Below are 17,764 nucleotides of genomic sequence, written 5' to 3' on the forward strand. Positions count from 1 at the left end.
AGCCCTGGGGGACTCCGGTAGAGCAGTGGTAGCCAACAGGTGGCCCTTGGGTGATAATATCTAGCCCAGAAAATGATTTTGTAAATCAATCTCTCACGTTTAAAAAAAACAATCTAAAAGGATTTCAAAAGAGTTGGTCGAACGATGGCTTAACATAAGACAGGGAGGCCAAACCATTTTTAGACTCAATGTCAGACTGACGTCTTTTCCGACTGATCATCAAGCCCAGGGTGGTGCAATCTTTCTCACTTCTTCTTTCCACACTTTAAAAGAAATGCAGACTCATTATATTTCTTCTTGGGAAAGATAAGTATAAACCAACAAACCACAAAAAATCACTGCAGAAAAACAACACCCAAAACTGTCAGTTTTGGGTTAGACTTTTGAATATTAAAGTGCAATATCCCCTAACCCTTATGCCTATTATGCCAGTGGTTTTCAACTGATTGTGAACCAGGGACCACCACCTTGACTTAGAATCAACCTGGGGACCACTGTTGTGTTTTGGTGAGGATATGGGCTAAGATGAGTGCTATGCATCCCATGTGTATCTCAACCAATGATCATTTCCTAATAATAATGACTCAACCAGACCGGTTGCACTTCCCCCTCCCTTGAGATTCTAAACTGCCTTTTTCGGTAGAATTTCTTGACCTCCAACTAGTCAGAAAAATGACTACATGGACGGTCATCATAGGTCACCAGGTGATTCAGTTCACGGTTTCTCAACTAGTGGAAAGAAAAATTCCAAAAATCAACATACCCTACATTACTAAATGGTCAGGGACGACATGCCATACCTCCACGAGTCCACGGACCACCTGTTGAAAACACCTGCTATATGCTGCTATTATGGACTCCTGTTGTGCAATTATACGTGCAATATCTGTCTCCTATGAATTGGAAGTGGAATTTAGTAATATAGGCCTAATATAGACCAGATTTTCATTTAATTAGCATACTTGAAGCCAGTGAAACGAAATCTCGTTCTCTTATGCATTTTATGTATCTACTGAAAGACAATACAGATAGGCATGGGGAGAGAGTATGTTTTTCACTCCGTCCGTCCGTCGGTGTGTCCGTCCGTCCGTGTGTGCGTCCGTCTGTGTGTGCGTCCGTCCGTCCTTCCGTCCGTCCGTCTGGGAACAGCTAATCTCCGGCACTGTTAACCCGTTCGATGCCAAATTTTGCACACACACTCCCTGGATGCCAACGATGAACCTCTGCACCAACATTTCCAGAACGGCCTGTTATAGCACCACCAGGAGGCCGACTTTTGAAAAACAAAAACAAAATCCTGCAAATCGTTACATACTATCTCTGTAGTCATGTGTTCAAAATGGATCTGTCCGATATTTCCTTTTCCATCCGGAATGGCTAACATTGGCTTTCAAAGTTTGCATGATTGGCCCTTTTGAAACAAAAAGCCTCAAATCATGAACGCAGCGCACAATTTACGTGAAATCTTTCACATACTTTCCTACTAGGCTTTCACATTGGTCTGTTATAGCGCCACCAACAGGTGGACTTTTGCAAAACACATTTTTGGAACAAAATGCCTCAAATCAACCAATTGCCATCAATGGTGTAAGAACAAATAGCACCCTTTTCACATTGGCCTATTATAGCGCCACCAGGAGGCCACAACCCGACCTGGCCCCGAGGGGCACTTTTTCTATAGTTGAACCTATTGTTTGGAAAAAAATCTAAAATATTGTTAGATTCTTTATAATGTTTTTGTTGCTTCTAAATTAATCAAATTCAGCTGTTGTCATTCTCTACTAAATTACTAAATCTCTACTATGTCTCTACTCTCCCATGTGAAAAATAAAAACACAAATATTTAATACACAATAAGCCTAGTATTTTGCAATGTTCTTCCAATGTTTTTGATGTGCCTGATGTTGACGATGTGACGTTTTCTAACACACTTATTGACACCTTGACCTTTTTGAATCTCACACCTGACAAATACCCCACATTACAAAACTAATTAAAACAAATTAAACTGAAATTGAAAAGAAAAAACTAATGAAAAGTCCCAAACTGCAATAACCCTCAGGACTGAGCTGAGTTTGAAAAGTTGAAAGGTGATAATCTTGCATTTTGGTAGGATGTGAAAGGAGGTGAAATGAAGCAAGATGGGCAAAGTGCATTGATGGATGTGAAAAGCAACAAGAGAGATGAGATGTAAGTGTACTTACCTCTGTGTATACTTACTTACTCAATCCTCTTCGTTCCAAGTGGGACCTAAGACGATCTGCCTCCATTGGGATCGGTCTTGTGTTGCATGTCATGCCTCACCCCATGTACGTATACCTCTGTGTATACCGTGTATCGTCTCTGGATGTTAGATTTATATAGAAAGATTCACATCACACATGTAACAAACTGGGGTGCCAATTAAGGCTGATTTAGTTGTGTGCCAGACGGTGTTGGGCACTGGAAATAGCTGACATATACAAGCTCACAAGACTCTGCAGCATGTTGTTAGCTTGTAGATTGGCTATTTTCAGTGTGCAACAGCGCGATGCACAATGCACATCCAAGTATGAATCAGGCATTCGTGTACGGACCACATGCTCCTTGTGAGTCGGGAGGATGCGAGTTCAAATCAGACTCCCGTCAAGCATGCTTTCTCTCTGACCGTGGCTATCTCTCCATTACTGGTATCTACTATCTGAATAAAGCAAAAAATAACGCCAAATAAAAACAAACATAATAATCTTAGAATAAAATGTAAAGGCTGAGTAAAATGAAGGAGCAATCAGTTTAAAGAGATCTAAAATAGCTTTGTATTTTCCAATCTTTACAAATAGTGCAAATATAACATTAAAACAACAATCAAAACCTTTTCCGAAAACAGCAATCAGTTACAAAAACACAACCTGTAAATCTTTTCAAATGTTGCCACATGCAACAGTATGGCATTGTGATGACGGGATCACAGGCTGGAATTAACTGCAAACTAAAACACAGAAACCAGAGAGCAAAACTGACGTTCTCTATTACAGGAGTTGGCAATCTTTTTTGACATGAAGTGCCACGTTTTCATTTTCTTGATATTTAGTGTACCATATCAACATTATGTTTAATTACGACACCACTTCAAAATTAAATATTTCCAAGTGATTTTGATTGTCCATGTGTTCTTTAGAAATACTTTCTTTCACATCAGGATGTAATGATCATTAGACTCGAACTGAATAATCCACCTGCATCTCTCAGACTCCATCCCCAGTCAGAGTTAGGAGTTTGAATGAATGTAGAATTATGTGCGGGATTTAATTTGTATAGATGTGAGGGGACTTAATTTAACAGACCTTTTTTGAATATTTAATTTTAAAAGAAAACACCTCTCTCACACGCCAGTGTGCCAGTGTTGGCACATTGGGGTAGCCTACCACTGCTCTATTACACTATTGCTTTTGTTCACTGACAAGGCAGGAAATGTATCATCGGTGTTAGGCGGAAAACTTGTATGTCCATAATTCATATTTTTAGTTTTATTTTCATAAATGAACACCCGATTTTATACTGTCGTACGACAGTATAAAGTACTGTACTTAAAGGGGAAAACCACCCATTTTAAACATTTTACTATGTCATTAATATACCTTAGAGCTGTTGTGTGGAAATAATAAAAAAGTCCCCCCCATTCTGTGTTTCCTAGAACTGTAAGTATGAAAAAAATCATTAACATGGTGAAACGCATCTTGATGACATCATCAAGATGTGTTTCACCATGTTAATGATTTTTTCAGATCTCCAGTTCTAGGAAACACAGAATAGGGGGGACTTTTTTATTATTTTCACACAACAGCTCTAAGGTATATTAATGACATAGTAAAATGTTGAAAATGAGTGGAATGCCCCTTTAAGTACAATTTTCTGCTATTTTCAAACGTTTTTATACATTGGTGCTATAAGTACATCTTGAATTGATACCAACACGTTTGTACTTTTACTCAAGTAAATTTTGAATTCCGGACTTTTACTTGTAACGGAGTAGTCCTTTAAGTATTGACACTTTTACTTAAGTAAAAACTAGCCTAAATAGTCTATCTACAAGCTCACAACACGGTGTGAGCTTTTAGATAGGGCAAGGCTAGGTTTTCTAAAAGGATTTAAGCGTTTTGAAAATGTTTGAAAATGTTCTTCAATAATGACATGCCCAAAATAGGGATGACAGGTTGAAAGTCTATAGGTTTTATACATATTTGAATGTAAATGTAACTACATTGGATCCATTGGAATATGCATGTTCTGTTTTTCATTTCCTGAAAAGTAACAGTTTTGAACAAACAACATTTCCACCCGACATCGATGATACAGACTAGAGTACAGTTATCAACAGGACCATACATACTGTACTGTACAAAGGGTCAAATGATTCAACATTCAGTGACCAACTTCTGGAGAAAATAAAATCACAGGTGTGGATGTTTGTAAGCACAATCTGTTCAGTCTACCTTTTAATTTCAGAAAAATATAATATTTTCCCTCAAGGAGGGTTGAAATAGTGATTATGGGGTGTTTGGCATTGGATTGTTAAAAAAAATATATATATTTTTTTTTTGAGAAATTTTTTTTCAATGAGAAAGTTTCCCAAGGGTCAAAATTATGTCACAGAACATACTGTAGTGTTCATGTAAAATGTAGATATGTGTAAAAACAGTTTCATAGCATGAAACTATGTTAAAAGTAACAGATAAATAGACTAGGTTATAATTATTGACGCTCTGCTTACATTAATATTGTTACCTGCGTTCTTCGTAACACAGCTACACCCTGTGAAAATATATCCTCTAAAGTGGAAGATGCTGGAAGAAATACTGTTAATAGAACATGGTTCTTATTGTTTTCTTTTGAACTCTGGCTAAAACCCCCAAAAAGAAATACAAAGCATGTGAGTGGCAGATTCTCTGGATGATGCATTCTCAATAAATAACGTAAAACCTTAAATTAATTCAATAACTTATAGAATAACATTTGATTTGCGTAACACGTACAATTTCTTTGTCAACAACATCACTTCCCATTTTTTGCGTGAGTTACCAAACCTTGTCCTCTGTTAACTCGGTCAAAAACCTGTCGACATGCACGTCCCACCCAATTAATTAAAAAGACTGTCCGAAATGTCTTTCTGAGGTCACAACTCTACATACACTGTACTGAAAAATGGTATGCATGCAGGTACTTGACAGTGAGATCAACTGCATGACCATTTATGCTGCAATATATCCTACAGTAAGGCAATTATGGTGATAAATTCAGTAACTTTTCAGTAACTTGTATCTATATATAAAATAAAATAAATCTAACCAACAAGCACACATTTACAACCGGCACACTTTACATTCAAAACAAAGTGTCAGTGGCATAACCTAACAAAAGAAAATCTGCAAGGAATCCACACTCAAACCAGAAAAAAGAAAACAAGGAGTGGTCAACTGTCCTTTGTGGCGGGAGGCCCATTCAATAACACAATACATGTAGGGAGCACATGAAAGAAACCATAAGAGAGAAGCACAATGTACTGACCTGTAATTTATGCTACGTCTTATCATGGTGTCACGCGCCGAACATACAGTAGCCAATCTACAAGCCCACAATGCGTTGCATCTTCAGCACACTGTAGGTGCTTTTAGATTGACTATGTTCAGCGCACAACACCACCATCGTACGCATTCTCCATCTGTAAGGATTCATATCCCATCCATGCATGTTATTAACTTGACTTCTTCCCTGGGGTTTTTGTGCTTCCATGGATTATGACTGTGGACTATTATATTTGTTATTGCTATTACTGTTTCTGCTATCCATCTCTGTGTCTGTCGCCCCCCCCCTCTCTCTTTCAGCTCAAGGTTTCTTCTTCCCTGGCGTTTGCTCATGGGTGAATTGTAAAGAGTGTTGTTGACTTGCTCTACATGTAATGTGTCACGAGACAACCTTTTCTGTGATTTGGCGCCGTATATAAATACAATTGACTTGACTTCAGACTTCAGAGGGTCTCTCTGATCAGTCCAACCCACTGTCCCCCGTGCAGGCTCACTGCACCACACAGTCCTTCTGTTGTTTGGAGTACTTCCTCCTCCTCTGCTCCAGACCTCTCTCCAAACGTTCGTCCTCCTCCAAGGCCCTGCACAGGGGAAAACATCCATAAAATGTCTTCCGTTTGTTTCCCCGGCTAATTTAGTCCTTATTACGCAAATTCCCTATTCCCCCGTGCAGTCCGTGTCACCGCTGACACGGACACTGGTTGGTCTGGGGGAGGGTGTTGTAGACCACTGGTTCCCAAACACTGGGTCGGGACCCATTTGTGGGTCGCGGACACATTTTTATGGGTCCCTTTAGTTTTTTGTTTCTTACATTTTTGGTTTCTGTTTCCCAAAAAAGCTAAATATTTCTAATATAATTAAAAACAAATTAAATGTTATTTTTTCAGTAATTTCAGGATGAATTTGAACAAATGTTTAAGAAGTAGTGAAAATAGCCGTTGTGAGCGTGTAGATCAGATATTTTCACTAATTTCTGTTTTGGGTCACGTGCTAAAAAGTTTGGGAACCACTGTTGTAGACAACCTCATGTCTCCTTCGGTACACATGAAGTTGCCAGCTGCTTCGTTACACAATGTAGAAGTGGACTGCCTCTGGGATCCAGATGGCTCATTCTTTCATGGCGCCATTGTTAACTACTGTATGTGTACTGTTTATAACAGTCTAAATTAATATTTATTTTTGTGTTTGTATAGTATGTTGTTTTATAATGGATCACAATGGAAACAAGCTTAGGCTTTTTTGTGATTCATCCGTTTTGGTGCTTTTAATTAGTGATGTAACTGTTGCCAATAAAGTATTCTATCTATCTATTTCACCTGACAGCATAGCTGCCAGATGTAGGGGTGCTGAGGGGGCAGCCTCACCCCAGACCACGTTATTTAAGACTCATACATAGTCTGGATTTTCGGTGGTTAGGTGACCACCGAACTACAACATGACGTCACGAGCCGCTGTGAAGAGCAAACCACCGCCACCGCTCCAGCCCTTCTCTCTGTTTTTACTCACCACCGCTCAACGTTATTTCAGCTCCGGTGGTCAGCTCACCACCGGAGCGGTGGTCACCTCACCACCAAAAATCCAGACTATGAATAGGCCTTTATTGTTAATGCCTGTCTTGTTAGATAGCCAACACCTACATCTTGTCTCTATAGTAAAAAGTATAGCCTAGCAATTCATTAATTGTAAAAACTTGGATTAGAGTGCGGTCACACCGGACTTTGATTCTGCCTATGAGAGCGGATTCTGCCAATGCTTTTCAATAGGAACAGAGTGTTCCTTTTCTTTTTTGGCAGAAATTTGCAAATGGCACCAAACCGATCCGTTCCCATCCGATCCTGCCAATGCTATTGAAAAGCACCCAATTGCAACCCAATGGCAACATTATCCACCCTCATAGGCAGAATTAAAGTTTGGTGTGACCACACCAACAGAGTTGCTGTCGCGATTGTTTTCCACTTCAGCAGGTTAAAAGTCGGACTAGCAGACTAGTAGAAAGCAACACTGGCCACTGGTCAATGCTTGCACATTCACACATCTAAATGTAACCTACATCAGGGGTTCTCAACGTTTTGGCTGGGGACCCCCGAAGATTCTTTGGCCATGTCTCAGGAGCCCCCCCCCCCCCCGCCCCGCCCCCCAACAGACCACCAATACACATTGACCGCTACAATAACCTTAATAATAGAGAAAATACATCATAAATAAATACTGAAACCAGATATAAGGAAATCATTAAGGAAAGTTTATGCATTATGCATGCACTATGTGTACTATGTAAAATCTACATTTCCATTTTCCAGCCATTCAGTTGCAAAAAATAAATAAAAATAATATATATATATATGTTTTTAAATCATTTCGGGACCCCCCGAGGGGTCGCGACCCCCCAGGTTGAGAACCCCTGACTAAGGCCTGACTCACACCTTCGCAACAGATTGATGTATAGCTGAGCATGAGACTTATTGACTGATGCAAGCTCACAATGCATTTCCAATGGGAGTCACATGGTTTGACACAACATTTGTGTTGTATGAGGGGGTGGGGGGCAGTCAAAACACAGCCGAAAGCCGTACAACACAAATGTTGTGTCAAACCATGTGACTTCCATTGGAAATGCATTGGGGCAAGATGTAAACAAACCCTTTCTTTACATCTAGCATGCATCAATGTTGTATGCTAGATCGAAAGGTGTGAGTCAGGCCTTACAGTACATGATTCATCTCATCAGCTGGAGCTGTGTTGCTCACATCCCTGTGTACTAAAAGGTCAGCCTACTCTAGCCAGTGCACTACTCAGAGCAGCTTTTCACAGAGTGCGTAACACATTCGGAGGAACACACTATTATTCCCAGTTCCGTTCTGACTGAACAGGCAGTCAGGCACCCTGACTAACTTGTAGGAGTTGCTAGTGCAGCGACAGAGATTGCCTTCGCCATCTGGGCTTCCCTCCTTGAAGACGGCCAAGTGTGTGTGTGTGTGTGTGTGTGCGCGCGCACGCATGCGTGTGAGATCTTAATTTAAAAAAAAAATGTAAGCAAATCAAATCTGTCTCACCCTCGTTCCTTAGCATCCATGTCGTGGACCAGCTCGTCTCTTTGGTTGACCAGAGACACCAACTCCTGAAGAAGCAGCTGCTCTCTGTGCTTATGGGCATGGGTCTTCTGCCACTCTGGATGACAGAGAGACAGAGAGGGAGATAATAGAGGGAAAAATTGTATTGTAAGTGTATGTACTGTATGTGTTTTATTCATGCCAGTTGTCATTTTACTATATCAAACAGTTGTAATAATGCCATATGCTTTGGGTATGAAATGAGCCAAACTAATACAATGTACCGTATGTAATTTATTGGTTGACCAGTAAATACAACACAATACATCACAGTCCAGGGCTTGTCCTGTTGTCAAGGACAAGTAATAAATCATTCCGGACAAGTGCATTATATTTTTACTTGTCCGTTGGACAAGTGACTCTTATTGGTTTCACTTTTTCTGTGACGCACAGCGAACAATATTGTCTGCAATAATTGTCTGCCCTGTCACAGTCTATATGCCGTATGAGATGCAGCTTCATAACGCCCTGAGTGTATCGTCTGAGTCCAGTGGAAACTTCATATGTTCCAAATCTGATACTTTTAAGGATTCATTCATTCCAAAATAGCATAAGTAGCAGATTCACAAGCTCAAAACGCGGCGTGGATTTCATTCTGATTGGCTAAGATTGATTTCTATTACCTGGCCTGGCAGAGACCTGTGCTCCGAGGAGCACTTTTGTCCTGCACTTGGCACTTTAGAGTGGATGTGCGTGCTTGTTCGTTTGTTTTGTCCTTTACCCAGTGACTTTTCTGCTGAAAGTAAAAATCCCCCGAAAATAGAGAAGTTCTTTTCTAGGATGTTTCATATCGCTTTCATCATCAGAATTACAGATACTTCCTAAAACCATCAGTGATATTGGAGACACACAAACACCAAGATGCAATGAAACAAACAAAATATAAATACCACTAGAGTTGTTGAAGTATAGAGTATTTATAAATAGATGGACGTATCAATTGTTTGGTCAAACTGTATGTTGTAGTGGTTAACGTACACAGCTTAATGAGCCCAAGAACACAAAGTTATGGTATTTGAAGGCCTTGGGAGGCTTATCTGGATCTGTTTAAAGTGCCAGGTGGTTTTACATTCTTCTGTTAATGCTGCACCAAGTACAGTCCACTGGAGCACAGTGTGAGTAATTTGGGTGGCAGTGGCTCAGGAGGTGCTTGCCTGATGAACAGGCAAGCAGGCAAGTGCTTAGGATAAAGGCGGTACTGTATATGCTGTAACTGCACTATTATTTACCATTTCTACAATTTTGAAGGAAGGGTATCAACGGCAAATTGATTCTCGACTGTGTTCTGTTGCTATCAGAGGCCGTGTGTGGGACTCTCGTCTGAGGAAGAGCTAGATGCTTAATGTCACCTTTTTTCTGTTTAAATAAGTCTTACCTTCAACAGCCATCATGTCTCTCAGTTCCTTGTTCAGCAGCTCAAATTTCCTCTCCAAGTCCTGTTCCTCCAGTCTGTCAGTCGGAACACATGCTGCATTAAATAATTGATACTGGGTGGTGTGTTTTTATGTGCAGGCTTTTGCATATGCATGAATGTGTAATGCATAATGTACAGGGTTGTCTTGTGCTTTGCGTGTGTGTGCGTGTCGTGTGTGTGTGCGTGTGTGTGTGTGCGTGTGCGTGCGTGTTTGTGATTTGCCCTACTTCCCATATAAGTCCCATGTATATAGAATGCTCTTACACAATATATTGCGTCCTGACCTTTATTTTGTTATGCCTTATTATTTCTTCTATTATGATTTTAAATGCCCTTTCTGTCTTAAATATCTTATTATGTGTGCGTGCGTGTGTGTGCGTGTGTGTACTGTATATATGCAAATTGTGCATTTTGAGATTATCAGGTTGTGATGTTAGCATTGTTGTGTAAGCTAATATGACCGATTCATTATTGTATTGAAAGCCTAGCAGGGTCAGGTGATCTGTTAGGTGACCTGGCACAGCAGTAGGTATTTTTATTTTTTTATTTTTTTTCCCCCACGATTTTGTAACCCATTTTTCACCCCTGTGTCAATTATCTATTGTGATCCTGGGCTCTACACACCCTCCGCCAACCTGGGGAGAGCAACGGACTTGCTTCCTTCATGCATGAGTGTCCAGGTTGCTCCTTTGCACCTGACAGGGGGGAGTTTCCCTGGTTGGACGTAGCTCGTGGAAGGAACACGTTATTCCAACCAGTTCCTTTCCCCTCCATCAGGCGCCCCGGCTGGCCAGGAGAGGCAGTTTAGTGACCAGGATTACTGCATGTTTTTTGTGAGGGTACCTACCCTAGGGGACACGGGGAGAACATGCAAAATCCACACAGGAAGGCCCTTTCGCCAACCCCGCCTCGGGTATGGGCACTGATGACGCGGAGGAGAGGACACGCCGCCAGTGCCCACCGCGTCCCGAGCGGGAATCGAACCCAGGACCTTCTAGCTGTGAGTCGACAGCACTACCGACTGTGCCACCGTGCCCCCCTGTAGGTATTTTTAAGGTTCAGTTTTTTCTTTTAGGTAAGTTCTTCTGTAAAGCACCTGGGATTTGATGTTTTGGATGTACAGTACATGATTTGTTAACTTCTTTATAAACTTGCCTTGCCTTCTGTGCATGTGTTTGTCTGATGTGTGCATATGTGACAACACCTTGGACTCTATAAAGCCACATCATCCCAGGAGTGCTATGTTGTTCTGTCAGTGTCTTACAGCAGTGGTTTCTCAACCAGTGGTCCGGGGACCACCAGTGGTCCTTCAGGGGGTTCCAGGTGGTCCCCAGTTAAACTTAAATGATGGAGAGTTGGTAACCAACCACCAGATCTTTAACTCTTGAGAGCGAAAAATGAAACCAAATGGACCCATAAGCGTCCATTTGGTTTCTTGAGAGTTCAATGATTGTTCAACATCTGCATTAATTCATTTACAACAAGTCTACACAATTAGAGAATGTAGAAGAATTGTTATCTTGATCAACGTTTGCCTGTTATCTCTCCTAATGGTACCAACATCAATACAGCATGAAATTGTGGACACAATCTTATCCAATCATAACAAAAAAGTCTTGAGTCTGAGAGGCTAAATCTCATCAAAGGGTGGTCCGTGGCTCAAAAGCCAAATAAATAATGGACCTTGATATGAAAAGGGTTGAAAACCACTGTCTTACAGTAACTGGAGGTGGTCCTGTCTCCGGATGAGAGCGTTCTTCTTGTTGACCAAGGTGAACCACTCCTGAATGAGCTTCTCCTCCTCCACCTTGTCACTTCCTGCAACAAGTACAGTCGTGTAGCCTTTTATAATGCCATCATACATAATGTGCATATCCAAAAGGCTGTAGTGTACATCAGTTTTAGAATTAGTTCAGTATACGATGCTTTTGATTGTGGTGTCTTGAACGCATTTAACTTCTCTGTTATAAACTTGGTGGAAAAAGTACTCACATTTCTTACCCCTGTTGGTGTTAGCATTATGTTATGCTTTAGCTATTGAAAAATAGCAGATCTACAAGCTCATAGCGCGCCACCGAGTGGCGCGCTACGAGCTTGTAGGTCTGCTATTTTTGAAAAATCGAAGAACGACTGACATAGAAACATAGCTTTTTCAGAAAACTGTCAGGATGTAGAAGACATTTTTAGAATCTGATCTCAGGTCAAAATGGGTTAAGCAACTGTTGTACATGTGTGTAGGGCTGTCACAATTATTACATAATGGCCTAATCACAAGTATTTGAGATAATCGCAAATGTTTTTTCATATTCGTCAATCGTTTCCATGTTGAAAAGCTACTTCCGCTATTTTTTTTGGAAAGAAAATAATATATACAATTATTATTAAATGTGTCAGTGATTTATTTGTATATTTAAGTTATTTGTCATATCTGCCCTGTGCAATTTGTGATTACGAAGCCTAAAAGGCAAACGGAAATACAAATTGTAACGTTCCAGTGTTCAATGCAAAAAACACAATTAAATCGTTAATCGTAATTATTTGTGTGACAATTAATCATCAACTTAAATTTGTAGTCGTGACAGCCCTGCATGTGTGGACAATAATGTTTCTATTCTGTTCTATTTTTAACTCTGAGAGTGTAATAAAACTAAGAGTCTAAAAGCCCTGCTAGCAACCCATTGAGGCCATGCTGCTAGTTACACCCAACCGGACCTACACTAAGGGGTTTCAACTGTCCTTAGAGCCCCATACTGTCAAGGTATGCTGCGAGTTACACCCAACCGGACCTACAGTAAGGGGTTTCAACTGTCCTTAGAGCCCCATACTGTCAAGGTATGTTTGCGAGTAGGGATGGCCGATGAGACATTTTGGCCAATATCAATACCCAATATAATTATGGCCGATAACCGATATTACCGATGTCGATGTGATCTCATTCTGTAGGCAAGTCAGATTTAACTTAATACCTTATATTTAATATTGTGTGCTTGTAGATCTGTTCAAGCTGTTACTTTGGGCTTGTTTATCTGTAAAGACAATCGGACCGATTAATTAATCGGTCCGATTGATAATTAATCGGTCCGATGCCGATTAATCAAAAAACTACTAGAATTGGCCGATACCGATGTGTTTGCCGATTAATCTCCCATCACTTTTTGGGACCATAGCGTTGGACAGAGGGACAGATGGATGGACCGCCCGACTGACTGACATTGCCACTCTTGGAGTCCTGTCACTACTAGTGGACAATTGTGACACTCTCAGAGTTAAAGAAACACTGTCGTTCTATACCTGTCTCCATCAGACTTCTGAGCTTCCTCTCCACCACGTCAGCTCTGTTGTCAACGTGCTTCTGTTCTGGTTCCAAAGCCTCCAGCTCACTGAGCACATACTGGTTGGGGTCCTAGACACACATACACAAAGAAACACACATTATTTAGTTGCACGCAGGTGCATGGATTCAAGCAAAATATGACTGAAAAAAGTTTGTATGGCCATTAAGATTTGTGAAACAGTTTGAGGCCCCTACACTAGCGCCGTTTCCTAAACAATTGACACAAAATATGTCAATTTATTTTTGAAATATTCCTGTTGTTCTACATACTGCCAACCAGGTGAAGGATTGAGACTTTAGCCTTTGCCTTTATATGAAATATCCGAGACCATTTAGATTTTATGGAAGATGCTTCTGAATATTATATTGCTAATTTGACCACTTCAAATGCTCTGATCTTAAAATAATAACCAAAATATGGAATCCAAATGACTGAAATCAATCTGACTGAGAACTTTGCTCCATGCAGGTGTCATGCTCATGCTCAACGGACCTGGATTTCGTCCTCTGGTTTCCTCTCAGCGTTTGTTTCAGTCTCTCTGCCCTCTGCATGAGAAAACACAGAAATCCAATAAACCACAATATCCATAAATGTGGTGCACAATTCTGTAATGACAGCAGCAAGAAGTCATCATAATTAATCAAAGTGGGCGATGTGAACATGATGTGACCACTGATTGTCCATTGGGAGAAACAAAGGCAAAAAGTGAAAGCTGCAGTGCTAACTGTCATGTCCCACCCCGGATTTGAACGCAGGTCTCCTGCGCAACTTACAGATTGGACTAAATAAAATCGTATTAATTAAAAAGAGGTATAGTACAGCTCTAAACATTGCATTGCATTGTTATGAACAGCCAACCTGTTTCTGATTTCCTCCGGGCAGCAGTGTTTTCTTCTAGCCCGGCAGTAGCCTGTAGAGACACAACATACTGTATGTAATCATAATACATACATGGAGAAATCCTCGTGAATACATCATGGTAGGCCTCTTACCGCTGAGGGATCTCCTTCATCCATACTCCTGCGCTGTGACCTACGCTTTTTGACCAGATCGGCATCTTTCACATGGGAGAAACCAGTCTTGGACAGGAAGTGAGTCCTGGGTGGCGCGACGGGTGCCTGCGCGCCACCTGCCGTGCCGCCTTGCGAGCGTTTGGTTCTGGGAGGTGGGACCATGTCCCCAGTGGCTTTCGTGTCCTTATCGCTCCCGTTCTCCTCCACGGCCGCCGATCCAGAGTCCAGAGTGATGCCCTCCTCCTGTAGCCGCTGAGCGCAGTAGCGAACGGCGGCCTCGGTGTCTGCGGCCTCTCGGTGGTCTCGGGACGCTGCCACGGCGTAGCTGGACTCGCTGCTGTCCTTCTCTATTTGCAGCACGCTCAGCTCCTGGCCTGTGACGTGAGTGCGGATCTGGTTGAGGTAGGTCATGACGATGAGGCGGTCAGGCACCGCTTCCATGACCATGTCTGAGGGCCCCAGCAGCCTAGAGATACCCAGCTCAGCAAAACCATCAAAGGCCTGTCGGGAACAGAAAGACCAGATGTTTGACTTGATTGACTGATTGTTGTCTTAAATAGGGAAGCGAGGAACGCGGGCGTTGTTGCCTGGATCAACGACAGGTCTGCTACAGGTCTGCTCAAGAGGGGCGCAACAACGCAAGCGTAAAATAAAAAGCTAAACAGAATCCAGGTCTGGTGAGTCGTGGGCGTGTGCACAAAACGAGCGCGTGCGCAACAAATTCACGGGACTGCGCTCACGTAAATACGCTTGTGTTGTCGCACCGCGACTGCTCCCCAGTGCTCCGCGCAAAAACTCTGGTCTCATTGAAAACGAACTATAGGCGCGTTAAATGGCTTCACGTTTGAAAGGCCCTTTATGGTTTTACAGTAGCTCACTAGTTCTCAACGCTAAATTCTTGATAGTTACTGTAGGAACCAAATGGACCCTAACAGGTTTGTAACTCAGAGAGTGCACAATTGGAACTAAATGGACCTGTAAGGGTTTACAGCGTAGAAAATCATGTAAAACTGTCAGTCTTTGAAATGAAAAGGTTTGAGAATCACTGCAATAGTAATTACTGTATAATGTTGGTAATATTATGAAGTTAAAAGGGCAATCACCTTTTTGTTGTTGCGTTTGATATCATAAGGGTCCAGGGACTCATAGTCACTGTGCATAGAAGAAAAAATATATAAGATATAACAAACACACATACAGTAATAGGCAAGGAAGACATTTTGACAACATAGCATTTTGTACATAAGCAAAATAATAATAATAATAATAATTGTAATAATAATAATTAAATATTTGTCATACATCTTCTCTGGGCAAAAGTGATGTAGGATGGCACAGAAGGCCAGGCCATTCCTCCAGGAAGTTCCAAAGTTGGTGATCCGGAGACCCTTGTGGCTCTTTGTCACTTCTTGACACCACTCCAGTAGAGACTGGCTGGAGGTCACCAGACCTGGACTGGCCAACACACTCTGACACAACAAGACACAAATTGCAAAATTGGTCATTTGTTAGACAAAGACACCACATCCGAACTATCAAATGACTCAGAGTTGAGTGATTTGGTGAACGCAGACTACTCTTGAGTTGACATACTTCTGGGGAGGCAGCGCTATCATCCGCAGGTCTTTTTTGAGGCGTTGTTGGCTCATTGGCTGAACAGACACCAGCTGCTTGTGATTGGCCGTCATCTGGGTAAGAACCACTCAAGCGCTTCTTTCCACGAGGCACTGGGACAGGCTGACCAGAGGAGTCCTCTGCTGCACCCTTTTGCCTGAAATGGGAACACACCACAAAGTGATGGGTGAGTTGTTTGACAAACAAAACATTTGTGAATGTGTTCTTCCAAACGTTTTTGCAAGTGGAACATCTAGTTCACACTTCACAGACATGTTAAAGGTAGGGTAAGTATATAAGATTTATAAAGTATAGTAGTATGATATATAAAGTGATATATAAAGGTACTGATAGTGGTTAACAAAACATTTTTTGTTAAAAGGTTAAATCACTATATTATGATAGTAATCATTGCTGTAGTGTTCAGTAACAGGGCCTCCCTGTCTCTACAGCTCTTTACTAAACAGAAAATACATTTTCAGATAGGTGACAAACTTTTTAGCCAATCAGGAGAGAGTAGCCATTTATCAGCTTAATTTTTATAGCGTTGTCTGCTCATTTCTTTGTGTCATCACTTACAATTCTACTTGTTTAATCTGTATCCTGACTGCGTTCTCTATCCTGATTGGATAAAATTGGTATCCCAACCTGAAAATACATTTTCAATAAAAAGCTAGAGACATGGAGACTCCTGTCTCCTGTTACTGAACCAACACTCTATAGCAATGAGTACTATCACAATATAGAGCCTTTAAACACTTATACCAAAGAAAACCATGTGTACCCTACCTTTAATAGAAATAAGTTAGACATTTCATGAAAATGTGTGCGGGTCCATGAATGGGAATAATGCAAAATCACAGACATTTCAGTTTGAAACTTGTGTAAACTTGTGTGTACCACCAAGTCCACTTACCTTTCTTCATCTAAGCCATGGCCACCAGCAGCTACATCTACCGACACAAAGTCAAAGTCCACCTCTTCAACCCCTGTTCTTTTACTCAAGCTCGGCTCCATGGGTTCAGTGTCTTTACCACCCACCAAATCCAACCAGTCATCCTGAGTTGTGACGGTGGGAGCGGTGTCAGACTCTATTTCCGTGTTAGTGTGGTCAGACATTGCTGCTGCAGCTTGCACAATCTCTTCTGCAACAACAGATTTATCTGTAAAGGTCCAGCCTTCTTCCTCTTCCAGTGCCTTCACGTCAATAGTAACTTCTGAAGTGTCTGGCTGACAAAAGTCTGTTTCAGCCAATACTTGTTCTATCTCTAATGCAATATCATCTGTTCCAGCAACAACTGTAACAAATCCTCCTTCAGAGATCATACTTGATTCCAGCAATACTGAGCCTTTTTCTGCATCGTGACTGTCAGGAGGTTTAACCTCCGAAGTTAACGCTGACTTGACCTCAGAGGATTCGATTTCTGTAGGTATCTGAGTGGCTGCAGGAGGGGTAACGTCTGGGAAGGTGGCACTGAGACGTTTCTTAGGGCGAGGCATTGGGACAGGCATGCTTGTTTGTTCACCCTGTTGCCCCGATTCATCGTCTGAGACATCAGCTGTTGGAGATGGGGAACTAGGTGGTGTAAAGTTGTCTGGGAATGAGCCACTTAAGCGTTTCTTTACCCTTGGTTTTGGAACAGGCAAGTTTGAGTGTCCAAGCATCAGCTCTGAACTGTCCTCAACGTTATCTTTGCCCTCAATGTTAAGTCTGCTT

At 41.5% G+C, this 17,764-nt stretch overlaps 1 protein-coding gene across 1 annotated transcript in view; it reads right to left on the reverse strand.

Annotated features, from left to right (window-relative positions):
- Positions 1–2,777: 2,777 nt before the first annotated feature.
- LOC306913870 (EH domain-binding protein 1-like protein 1) overlaps positions 2,778–17,764 on the reverse strand; it is a 115,128-nt gene continuing 100,141 nt past the window's right edge. Inside the window, exons 9-21 of the mRNA XM_079490683.1 lie at positions 16,027–16,204; positions 15,736–15,902; positions 15,537–15,585; positions 14,571–14,934; positions 14,413–14,534; positions 14,279–14,330; positions 13,913–13,965; positions 13,377–13,488; positions 11,804–11,903; positions 10,047–10,120; positions 8,615–8,729; positions 4,070–6,142; positions 2,778–3,476 (exon numbers count right to left, since the gene is read on the reverse strand). Of these exons, the coding sequence (XP_079346809.1) occupies positions 6,052–6,142; positions 8,615–8,729; positions 10,047–10,120; positions 11,804–11,903; positions 13,377–13,488; positions 13,913–13,965; positions 14,279–14,330; positions 14,413–14,534; positions 14,571–14,934; positions 15,537–15,585; positions 15,736–15,902; positions 16,027–16,204 (1,477 nt within the window). The 3' untranslated portion in view covers positions 2,778–3,476; positions 4,070–6,051. The remainder of the gene's footprint in view (positions 3,477–4,069; positions 6,143–8,614; positions 8,730–10,046; positions 10,121–11,803; positions 11,904–13,376; positions 13,489–13,912; positions 13,966–14,278; positions 14,331–14,412; positions 14,535–14,570; positions 14,935–15,536; positions 15,586–15,735; positions 15,903–16,026; positions 16,205–17,764) is intronic.

This window comes from Electrona antarctica, assembly GCF_951216825.1.
Source record: "Electrona antarctica genome assembly, chromosome: 21".
In the NCBI taxonomy this organism is placed as follows: Eukaryota; Metazoa; Chordata; class Actinopteri; order Myctophiformes; family Myctophidae; genus Electrona; species Electrona antarctica.